This window comes from Anabrus simplex, chromosome 10 (assembly GCF_040414725.1).
Source record: "Anabrus simplex isolate iqAnaSimp1 chromosome 10, ASM4041472v1, whole genome shotgun sequence".
Classification (NCBI taxonomy): Eukaryota; Metazoa; Arthropoda; class Insecta; order Orthoptera; family Tettigoniidae; genus Anabrus; species Anabrus simplex.
The window spans coordinates 57,562,802-57,575,820 of NC_090274.1; the positions used below are offsets into that span (position 1 = coordinate 57,562,802).

A 13,019-nucleotide genomic window follows, 5' to 3' on the forward strand; every position below is an offset into this window, starting at 1 on the left:
TATGACCTAGATTGTAGCGACTTATTCCCCGACTTTGCATGCCGATTTTAATTAAATTCTCTTCAGCCGTTTTCTCTTGATGCGTGTACATACATACAGACAGACAGAAATTACGGAAAATTAAAAAGTGCATTCCTTGTTACTGTGGACATGACTGATACAGAAATACCATCCTTTTTAAATTCTGAGCAATGTACAGACCAAATCCTTATTTTATATATATAGATAAATGAGATAATCCATGTTATCAGTACAACGTAAAATTATTACTTCAGTTTATTTTCATAATTATGGTACTAGTTTCGCCCTGAAGATGGTTTTCCATGGTTTCCCATTTTCACACCAGGCAGATTCTGGGGCTGTACCTTAATTAAGGCCACGGCCGCTTCCTTCCAACTCCTAGGCCTTTCCTATCCCATCGTCGCCATAAGACCTATCTGTGTCGGTGCGACGTAAAGCCCCTAGCAAGAAAAAAAAGGTACTAGTTTCGGCCTATTGATATTAGGCCATTATCAGCCATAAGGTCTTCAAACACTTTAAAAACTAATTGGCCATATATATAACAAAAATAGATAACATAATACTTGAAAATAGTTTGATCTAATATCAATATCCACTAAAATAAGTCAACCTCTTGAGGATGTAACACAACACTTGAAATTTCTCATGATCTGTTGGTATAAATCTATAAATAATTTGTTAAATACTTGTATATGAAAGCAATATTGGTGAAAAATTAAGGAAGAATAGATTGATGTTAAATTAGATCTTAGTTGAACTACTAATTTTATATTGTATTCATTAGGTCGATTACTTCATTTATCTGCAATAATTAAGACCTGTCTGTGTCGGTGCGATGTAAAAAAAAAATCCTGCTGACAAGACTAATCCATTGCTTTGAGTGCTTGGAGATGTACTCTTACCCTGCCATTGGCAGTACCCAAGTGGGACAGTTGCTTCTGTGCCTCATTGCGAGGAGGTGGTCCTGGATGGTTTGGATGTTCACACTGGTCATCCGCATTGAATTTGTGATTAATCTGTTGTACTGGACCATCTATCCGCTGTTACCATTCAAGTCATTGGACTTGGTAGGTGCGCTGTTTACCAACTGATGAGCCCAAATTCGCACACTGGGACGAAATGCTGGCAAGCAGGCATGAGTTAGCTGGAAAATTTATAATGTCCAATAACGGACCAACTATATTTGTATTATAAATTTACTCATTCAGGACAAATATTTCAGGTTCCCTATGGAAATAAACATCTATATCATTCTTATGATAGTTAATCAGATTCTTTTCATCCATGATTGCCTGAGAGCCTCCATGGCTCAGGCAGACTCCCACCGCTGGGTTCCGTGGTTCAAATTCCGGTCACTCCAAGTGAGATTTGTGCTGGACAAAGCGGAGGTGAGACAGGATTTCCTCAGGGTTCTCCGGTTTTCCCTGTCATCTTTCGTTCCAGCAACACTGTCCAATATCATTTAATCTCATCTGTCAGTCATTAATCATTGCCGCAGAGGAGCGCCACATGCTTCGGCAGCTGGCACAATTCCTATCCTTTATGGGGGCTTCATTCATCCCATTTCTGACCTGGTCAAATGACTGGAAACATTAATTTTCATTTCAGGTATGATTGCTCGAACGAACATATCAAAATCATTTGCTTGGTGAACGGAAAGTGGACTTGTCATTTGTTAGGTAGCCACAATATCTAATTCCTGGAAAAGAGAGGTCTTTCCATTTTAAACTCTCACACTGTGCCTACACCATTCATCACAAAAATATTTTTGTTCAGTTGTAATGATCATTTTCTCTTTATGTATATCATTTTACTTCCTTGTAGGATAGACAGTCAATGGATATGAAATTGTATGTTTTTGTTTTAAGCAAATTGCATGTTTATTTCCTAGTGCATAAATTACATACAGTAAAACCTCGTTAATTCAAAGTCGTTGGGACGCAAAAATCGGACTTACCTGATTTTGAATTAACCGCCAACTCGTACTTCAGAAATGCCAACCCTTGCCGCATCACAAAATATTCAAAGACCCGTTACTACATGCAATTAATCTTGATTCACAGTTTAAATATTTCAAAAGCCATGGAAAATAACTTTCCAAAATGTATCCGACAAGGTGCATTTACAGTACAGTATTCAAATAATGCACTTGGATAATTCACTGACAAACATAACACAACAAAAGAAAACAAAAAAACAAAAAATAAAAAACAAGTACGATTCAAAGACGAGGAGAAATCTATGCTGGCTCCCCTGTGTAAGTTCTTTATTCATTCTTTTACTGTACTGTATGCATTTTAGATGTCCTGTACTTGCACAGAAAGTACCCGATACCCTTGAAACATCATGGCTTATCAAACTTCCCTATGACGAGGGGAGAAAGTCTCTCGCTTCTGTCTGCATTACAACACAGTACAGTGAGTATTCTTGTACGATTTCCCACCATGACACTTCTCTCGTAATTCAGAAATTCCAACCCTTGCCACGTCGCAGATTATTCTAAGACCATTAATGCATGCAATCATCTTGATTCACAGCTTAAACCTTTCAAATGCCATGAAAAAAAAACTATTTTTGATATGTTTCCAACAAGTGCATTTACATTATTCAAATAATACACTTGGATAAATCACTGGCAAACATAACCTCACACAACAAAAGAAAAAAACACACGCGATTCAAAGATAAGGACAAAGTATGCTGGCTTGCCTGTGCAAATGCTTTATTTTTTGGATTATTGTACTGTTTGCATTTTTTAGATGCCTTGTACTTGCACGGAAAGTGCCCGACGCCCTAAAAAACGTGGCTTATTGAACTTTCCTATGCCGAAGGGAGGAAGTCTCTTGCTTCTGTGTTCATTGCAACACAGTATAATGACCCTTGTACGATTTTCCGGCTGGCACTACTCTCCTTTAAAACCATTAAGTCCGTTTTGGGCTTGGCATTAAAAAAAACCAATGCAGTTTCATCGGCATTGACAATATTGTTAAGTGCGTACGAATATTGATTATATGAGCCATGTTTTCTCGCCAACTGCCGGCATCGCCAGGGTTTGCGGATTCTGCTTCTCTGCACACTTCGTGGTACATGATATTGTGGCATACCTTAAAACGCTGAATACAATAGAATTACAATTGTACTCAAACTTAGCAAATATGACGCACACTGTATACACACCGAAGTGAGTGGAAGTACGGAAAGCTACCCCAGGATGTTCCAGAAGATGCATTCTGTCATGACGTGGATGAATTTTGAATTTAAATTATTCAGTAAAATACTATTTTTTTAAAAACGTAAAGGCAGTTTTGAATTAAAGGTCTGAATTTCGGTAATGGGACATTGTTCTTCGAATTATGATATATCCATATTTCGAATCAAACAATTTAAATAACGTGCAAAATCATACCTCATACATCCAGGAACGAGAGCTTCTTCGAATTAGGCAGGATTTTGAATTAACCGATTTTGAATTATCGAGGTTCTACTGTAATTATTCAGAATAAATAGAAATTATATAATTGGATAATTTAGACTCAGTAGGTAATAATTTTTAATTTCTGCCATGTTTTAGTCGTAAACAGAGCTTGGAAAACTCTTGAAAATGAAGAGACGAGAGCAAAATGCTTGGATGTGATAGAAGAAGCTAAAGCACGGACGGATCACATGGTGATTAAAGAATTATTTATCATTTCCGTATTTTTAAATTACATTCAAATTTTATTACTCTGGAAGTGCTGTATTTCTAGATCAAACTTCGAGCCACTTTGTTTGCAGATGGTTTTTTAAAGATGTGTGGCTTGAGTCTGATGAAATACAGTAGTTAAACCATTTCATGTTCTCATACTTTTTGGATTCTTGTGGTCATGTTGTTTGGATACTTAATATAATTAGTGAAGGAGGTTTTGTGTGTGTGTAGTTGAAATGTTCGTAGTTCCATAGATTGCCTGTGTTATTTTGTGATTAACTGTACATTCTTGTGGTCTTTTATAAGCTCAAACATAACAAGGTCATCCTTCTGTTTTATTTTCAAATCATTTGTGATAAGTTTATGTACCAGCTGTGAATGGTATATGTATGATCATATTATTTATTTGTTTATTTATATATTTATTTGGTAGTAGCTTGTGCAAGATATCTGGACAAAACTGCAGTCAGTCTTTGCAAATTAGTTGTTTTTGTGGAAACTCTTTTGTTTCTATTCCTCTCAGATAAGTCTATGTGAGATTGCTCAGATCTGTAGGGACATCCCTAAGCAGGCAGTTCAGTATATTGATTTGTATAGGGTAGGTAATTCTGCAAGTCGATAACAACAATGCTTCAAGCGACAGCTCTTAGTAACTTGATGTTAACATCTTAACAATATGCTAACATGGTGTTGCTTGAAAATGGCGATTCTCTTGCTATAGCACTAGTAGCGATGATACAAGGAAACTGATGTGCCAGTTACAACACCCCTGTTCCATGTTTATTTACGTGGAGGGATGATTGGAATAGACAAGCAGTTTAAGAGCTGGAGCAACAAGGAAATAGGCTTGCGCTTAACCCATTGAGCCCTGCATATTTGTTGGATTGAAACTGCATTGGCGCTGGGATTATTTTGGAGGAAATATAGTGTCGATTCATGTCTTGAGAAATTTCTTACTTACAAGACCATTAAAGATTTAAATATACATGAAAACTAAAGGCTTTCATACCACAAACTGCGGAACAAGGAATACAGTAAAACATTTTATTTTATTAGCATCATGGGTCCGTACTCAGTCCGCCTGCTGAGCTGTAACACGGCCTTCTTTTTGCATTTCCTCTTCGATTTCCACATCTGTTTGTTCTTCAGGAGCATTGCTAACACTAATACTAATATTACTACTATTTTCACTGAAAAAATTACATTCCTAATCATCATTACTTTCTAAAAGTGGTTATATATCGGTAAATATCAGTTCCATACTGGCAGCCATCTTGTTTACAAGCAAATCTCAAAGTCGAGAGATAGCCCACTTCAAACTAATATTACCAAGCACACTATCGATATATATTAGCAAAGAGCATATAACATTGCAAAGAAAGAATCCCTACACAAATTACAAATGCAACCCACTCTGTCATCTCTTGAGGAAAAGTTGAATTACGTAGTAAAATGAGACAACGGAACAGTTCCGTGGTCCGGCATTTGGTCCACCGAGACGAAGCACGGAACGGTTCCGTGGCTCGGGCCCAATGAGTTAAACGGAGTCTGGCTCCACTTTCTGAGAAGCAAGTAGGAGGTTGGCCCTGGAATCGTTTCTCTAGAATTCGAGACTGCACAGTGAATGCATATCTCGATGTGTACAAGAAGAGTCAGTTTAGACTGTCTACATGAGGCCCTTTCTTATTGACACTTGTCAAAATGAGACTGCAACCTCATAGCCTGGAAAACAAGATCTGTGTATTTCCAATATTGTTTTTACAGTGACCACCAAACAAAAGTTTACAGAAACTCATGCAAGGTGCGCATAACGAACTGACAGGGAAGGACAGGACAGGCTGTATTCCTCCACTGAAGGGATGAGCAAGGAGCTACCTGCCAGAAGACAACAGCTTCTTTTTCCCGTCATCTGTCCTGTAAGCTCAGTCATTTGTAGAGCTCTGTGCTTATAAAAGCAAGACCTGTAATTTTCTTGACAGACTCAGTGATTTTGATTATAAAGTACACAGTAACAATTATCCCTCATAATTAAATACACCATTGAGCAAAAAGTGTTTATTGTTGAAACGTATATTAAAAAAAAAAAAATAATATATATATATAATGATAGGTGCGTGCAGAAGTATTGCAGATGATTTCCAGAAAGTTCTGTACCATCAAAACTATGTGTCCATGCTTTGCTTGAAAAGTGACACAGAACTGGATCCATCTTAAACAGGAAAAGGCATTATAAAAAAAGGGTTCTTACTGATGAAAATCTTGAAGATATGCGAGCCAGACTTCAGGTTAGCCCTCATAAACCATCTAGCCGTTTAGCTCAGAGGTGTTGTATCTCGCCTACGTCAGTGCTGAGAGGGCTTAAAATTCTCAAATTAAAAGGGGATTATGACCAGCTCATTCTCCAGATCTTGGCATATGTGGCTTATATTTGTGGGGAAATTTGAAACAGAAAGTCGATAGGAAAAATCTGCATAGAGCTGAGGTACTGCAGTGCGAAATTAGGAGGGCAATAAGTGAAATAATAGAAGGTGAATTATGATACATGTTCCTTCTAAGATAGGCCTGCCAGGTCTGCATAAACAAAAATGGAAATTATGTTTAGCAGCTGCTCTGACATTAAGGCAAGAAAAGAAAAATCATTACCTGTTTCTCATTTCTTCCTTTTCTTTATAATAATGAGGTTGCTTCCTAATCCCTTCTTGTTGAAGAGACTAGCGCTGTCTCTAGCGGTAAAGACCGGTAGGGTTCTGGGGGTATACATCCTGTCCTTCCCATCAGCCCACTATATGCACCTCGCTTGAATTTGTCGTAAACTCTTGTTTGGTGGTCATGGGTTAGTGTAGCTATTTTAGAGCAAATTGCTTGATTCACAGCACTTATTTCTCACAGTGATATTTAATACTGTTTTAAGGATTTGCTGGGTGGCCCTTTGGTTTAGGTGTAGTGAGTAGAGGTAGGAATTTTAGGTGCAAAATTATGGTTAAAAAGGTGCAAGAAAGGTGCTTCTATGCACTTAAAAAAAGTGCAAACTTTAAATGTAAATATTTATACAAACATCGCCAAAACCAATTTTACATCATATAAAAGGACACAATGTTATTAAATCACATATCCAGAAAACTGTCAAAATAGATAACATCTAACAATTTACATTTCAGTGTTGTTTTCAGTGAGGTTGCATCTCCGGTCCAGTGCTTCCTTGACATTCATCAAAACAGCCCATTTAAGAAGTTTCATATAGCCTCCTTATTCTTCACATGTTCTGCCGTATTTATATGATGCACAACATGATTACTTAGGTGGTTTTTATGCATTCAATTGTTATCGATATATCACAAACATTGCACCTCAGAACTGACCCGTCGTCCTAAATACCATCAGCACTAAACTGTTTGGCACGATCACGTATTTCCTCAGCGTTCATTTTCTGTTTCAGCATACTTGATACTGATACTTATACTTGATACTGATACTACAGTGATAGCAAATAGCATAATATTAAGCTGTTTGCTAATACGACAATTTAAATTTCATTGTTATTTTCAGTGAGGTTGCATTTCACACACAGTCAAAGCATATTCTGAACCGTCACCAGATAAGCAGCTGACAAAGGGCGGCAAGCTAATAGTTCAACGATCACCAGGTTCGGGATTTTTTTTTTTTTTTTTTTTTTTTGCTAGGGGCTTTACGTCGCACCGACACAGATAGGTCTTATGGCGACGATGGGATAGGAAAGGCCTAGGAGTTGGAAGGAAGCGGCCGTGGCCTTAATTAATTCGGGATTAAGCTCTTCATTAGTTAAGTATAGGGAGCCTATGATTCTAGTGACGAGCTGAGGAACTACATAGATCCAAGCTTTACAGATAATTTATTCTTATGAAATTTTCCATCTATTCAATACATTCTTTTTGCAATGCATTATTTACATTACATTAAGTCACATAGAACTGGTTTCGACCCTACGGATCATCATCCGTAGTCGAATAAATACACATTTTAGTCGAAATACCCTAAAACATTACATATTCAATTAATGAACAGCATAAAACTAAATGATATGAATTGTATGAACAATTATAATATGTGCCGTGATGAGTAGTTGAATTGGACCAAGCGCTATGGTTCTGGGTATGTTACAGATGTTGAAACATTCTTATGTGGCGATAAATGAACACATTAAGATAAAAGTGTCTGAAGTAATTACAACAAATAATGCTAAAATGTCTAAGTATAAATAATATACAAGTAATTCTCTGTAGTAAAATCTGTAGGTGTTACAATCTATGTTGTGGCTCAATTATACACTGCTTCAACTACAGGTTTTACTAGAGAGAATTACTTGTATATTATTTATACTTAGACATTTTAGCATTACTTGTTGTAATTACTTCAGATACTTTTATCTTAATGTGTTCATTTATCGCCACATAACAATATTTTAACATCTGTAACATACCCAGAACCATAGCGCTTGGTCCAGTTCAACTACTCATCACGGCACATCTTATAGCTGTTCATACAATTCATATCATTAGTTTTATGCTGTTCATTAATTGAATACGTAATGTTTTAGGGTATTTTGACTAAAATGTGTATTCATTTGATTATGGCTGATGACCCCGAGTAGGGTTGAAACTAGTTTCATGTGACTTAATGTAATGTAAATATATGTATTGCAAAAAGAATATATTGAATAGGTGCAAAATTTCATAAGAATAAATAAATAATAAATAATAATTTCATGTGGCTGTTTCTATTGCAAGTAATCAACTTCATTTTCCGTATCGAAATTTAATCACTAAATTTTACAATATTTAAAATTCTTCCACCGTTTTGATACATTTTGGCAAAAAAAGTATCAAAACGGTGGAAGAATTTTAAATATTGTAAAATTTAGTGGCTATTTCTAGCCGAGTGCAGCCCTTGTAAGGCAAACCCTCCGATGAGGGTGGGTGGCATCTGTCATGTGTAGGTAACTGTTTGTTATTGTGGTGGAGGATAGTGTTGTGTGTGGTGTGTGAGTTGCAGGAATGTTGGGAACAGCACAAACACCCAGCCTCCGGGCCAATGGAATTAACCAATGAAGGTTAAAATCCCCGACCCGGCCGGGAATTGAACCCGGGACCCTCTGAACCGAAGGCCAATACGCTGACCATTCAGCCAACGAGTCGGAGATAAGAATAAATTATATGTAATCTCAGTTCAATACGAATCAATCAGAAATGAAATTTATAACCCTTGATAAGCTTTACAGATGAAACGTTCGTCTTTCCTTGCTTAATTTCTTTAGGAATAAAATGCAGCAAAGGAGCCAGAAAAGTATTAAACAAGTGGAAAAACATGCTGAGATGAAGAAAAGGTGCTAGCATTGAGAAAAGGTGCAAAAAAAGTGCAACTAAAATACAGTTAGGGGTGTTCATTTTACGTTTTCTTTGTTAGACAAGCTAATTTGGGCATTTTAATAGCGAAAAAGAATTAAGTTACATCACCTAAAATACCCTGCCACTTTCCTGGAGGCCTCAGGTTTGATTCTCAGCCAGGTAAGGGATTTTTACCTGGATCTGGGGTTGATCAAAGTCTACTCGCCCTGCAAGATAGCAGTTGAGACGAGCTATCTGTGAGTGTGCAGCCCTGGTCTAGGAAGCCAATAATAACACCCAAGAGAATTTGTTGCACTGATGACGCTTCACCACGTAATTTGCAGATCTGTGAGCTGAACAATCAGTGGTTATTTGGTAGACCCATGGTGTTTGGTTTTGGTTTTAGTTTGTCTGAGTTCAATAGCTGGTTCTACTATGAATTTAAGACTGGTTGGTGTTACGAGCTCAACTTCGCTTACCTTATGCATGCTTCTCCGCTCCGATTTAGTGCACACTATATTGCGCTGTTCCATGAACCTTCAGCTTACAAGGCTGTCTCACCACTGCTTTGACTGTTACCCCTCCACGCGCAATCACCGTGACGTCACCTGGTTCCAGTGTTTTCTCGAGCTCGCTTCGCTCCGTGTATATATACTCGCCGCTTTCTCTTGTCCGGCGATCAGGCGTGATTGCTATGTTGTAATCGGCAGTGGGAGCTTGAGCAGTGCACGCGGCTGGACCGAGTGCATTTCAATTTTACTTTATTCTTCATTACGTACTGGGTGAGCAGACTTTTATTATTATTATTGTCATCCATTTAATTTCGCCCTCTCATTCACCATATGGGCTTGGCTAATGCTTGGATTTCGAACTATAGTCCCTTCAGGACTCTACGAAATTTCGCTGTGCCAAACTGTTAACTTTAGACTTGGTGATGGAAATGTGAAGGAGGAAGTGTGCTGGACTAGCGATACTATGGTGACCTTCAAGTTTTGAACTGTTGTACAGGAACTTTTTTTTCTCTTTTGAAGTGGACTTCATAGCCTGATCATTTCCCTTTCCCTGCTTGGATTTCCTTACCCGTTTTATTTCCTTCCATTCTCCTTTTCGTTTACCATTCATATTTTCTCGTAATATGCCAATAAAATTTTCGTAGCTTTGTGCTCTGCCAAATTCGCACTCCGTCTGTTGTGTATGTTTTGGAAGTTCAGTGCCTACTTGTCCAAAAAAAAAAGTGTGTCTTAGTTTTTAGGGGGATATCCTGTTGTTTTATTACGTGCCATTTCGAGCACTGGAAAGTTCCTTTTAACTTATATTATCTTACTTGTTCCTTTTTTCATAATTTCCTGCTGCTTTTTGTGCGGCATTCATGTGAGCATTGTCATATTGGAACTTGAATATAATGAAGACATTAACTTATCCTTATAGCCCTTATCTCATACTTGGGCACGCCAAAGGTTTATTGTGGTTTGTGTGATTACCCCTTTTGATACCTGTATGAACCAAAATAAGACCTGTCAATAACTTGTACGATTCCCTTTTTCTATGGTGTATCAAATGGTCTAAATTCTTACTCTCTATTGTGGAAACAATTGTTATTTCTTTGAAGTTGTTTCAATATATATGTTCATTTTTTTTCAAAAGCTGTGTTTGTGGGAGTTTTCATTTTGGTGTTCTCCTTTGCCTTTCTTAATATGTACCTACCGCGGTAATTCCTCTTGGGAAAAGGCCCATAATTGTAATCGCCACATGACTTGGGACGTGATCACCACTGTCCGTGGTTATTCGAGGCATGACATTTGAATAGCGCTATTACCCCACTCTACACGTTTCCCCGCGCTCTGCACTGCTAAGTCCTCTGTGCGGTGCACCAGCACATATTACTTGGAGTCTTTCGGTTCCTTTATATCGAACTTTCGTTGGTTTTTGCTTAGCGATTGCTGCAAGCACTTGAAAATACATATTCATGTTTAAATGTGTCAATACACACCGTAACACATGGTAGCAGAGTACTTCCTATTTTGACTGCCCTCATTCTCTTGTGTGCTTTCATTCATGGCTTGCTTTTCCGATAACTTCCCTTTAGGGGACGACTCTTCAGTATTATCTTCTCCGCTACCATCAAATTTATCATTACCCAACCCTTCTGTAACGAATCTAATTTCCATTTCTTCTGCTCCGTCTTCTCCTTCCCTATACCCGTCTTCCTCAAACCACACACCTGATTTTCAATCTGATGATACTAAACCTTCCGTTTTACTACATCACATGGCCCCGCCGCCCCCTCCTTATTCTCAACCCCCAGTACCTACTACCCCCTCTGTTGATAGTGCACTTAATGTACAAATCATTAAGCAGTCGTTATTACAAGTTCCCCAATTATTAGCAACAGATCCCCGAAATCTTACCATTTGGCTGTTTTCGGTTCGTAAGTTCTTAAATATAAAAGTTGCCTCTTTTCCCCAATTAATTGGTCTCCTGTCCACCAAAACTACGGGTTTTTTTTCCACCTTTTGGTTGGATAATATGTCAAATTTTACAAATTGGTATGAATTGAGACATGCGATACACAATTATTTCTTACCCCTAGAAGTCCGTTACAAACTAAGTACCGAGTTCATCAGACGCCACCAGCTACCCAACGAACCTGCGCACGACTATTTGGACTCTATCATCACTTATAGTGATGTTTTGAATGTTTCATATAATACTTCCGAACTGATATCTATTATTCAGTTTTATGCCGCCCCATCATTCCGCATGCTTTTTAATGTTCTTGCCCCCCCCCCGTTTCCCTTTTTCAACTCTACAATCTTGCTCAACAACATACCATACATTCTTTAGGGGATCGTTCCTACTACGCTTCCGTCTCTCCCCCACCGATTACTGCTTCTCCCTTACGTTCTTCTTTGTCTGCAGTACCTCCCCTTAGTGTCCGTCCTCCCATAACCTGTTATCGCTGTAAATTACCGGGCCACATTGCCCGTCAATGTACTAACTTGCCTTCGGGAAACGCCCTTCACCCGCGTCCTTAGGCAGTAGGCGTTCACATAGGGAAAATCTGCCTCATTCCTCCCAGCTTACCTCCGTATCCGCATCTTCCCAATCCCTTCATAATTCTATTTCTCTTTCACCCCCGAGTTGTCATGTTTTGCTCACGGTTAATAACCTTCCTTCTGTTGCGCTCCTCGATTCTGGGGCGGCAGTGTCACTCATTAGTTCCCGATTTTATAGCGATTTACTTCACAATAATCCCCATTTGAAATATCTTCCATCTCCCCTTCGATGTCTTTCAGTTTCTAATCAACCCTTGCAAATTTTGGGTAGTATCTTGTTACATATTAAACTACAGCACCTTTCTTGGCCTTTCACCTTTCAGATTGTTGAGGACTTGTCATTCCCGGTTATCTTAGGCTATGATTTTTTTTCGCATACTGGTCTTCTTCTTGATTCCGCCCAGTCTAAAGTTTTTTTTTCCTTTTCGGACAAGTTTGTTCCGTTGATTAACATCTCTGATTTTCCTTTTCGTTCACATTCCCTACTTCCTGCTATTAACTCTATTCATTCCGACCAGGTTCAAGCTTTGCTCACTGAGTTCTCTGACGTTATTACCCCTAATTTGGGTACGGTTAAGAATTTTTTTGCACATATTGATCTAGTGGATTCTACTCCTGTCCATTCTTCTCCTTATTTCCTTAGCCCTCCTCGGATGAACACTTTAAATCAATTGATTCAGACAATGCTTAAAGACAATACCATTATTCCATCATCTTCCGATTATGCCTCACCTGCCTTTGTGGTCGCCAAGCCTGATGGTTCTGCGAGATTTATTGTGGATTACAGGAAGCTCAATGAGAAAATCGTCTACGACGCCTATCCGATGCCTAAATTAAATTCGGCATTCCAACATTTTTCCGGTTCCAAATTTTTCTCAATTTTCGACCTCAATTCTG

General features: G+C 38.3%; 1 protein-coding gene across 1 annotated transcript in view; it reads left to right on the forward strand.

Annotated features, from left to right (window-relative positions):
- Window positions 1-13,019, forward strand: part of LOC136882260 (dnaJ homolog subfamily C member 8) — a 72,140-nt gene that overhangs the window by 16,875 nt on the left and 42,246 nt on the right. Inside the window, exon 4 of the mRNA XM_067154811.2 lies at window positions 3,593-3,687. Coding sequence (XP_067010912.1) covers window positions 3,593-3,687 — 95 coding nt within the window. The remainder of the gene's footprint in view (window positions 1-3,592; window positions 3,688-13,019) is intronic.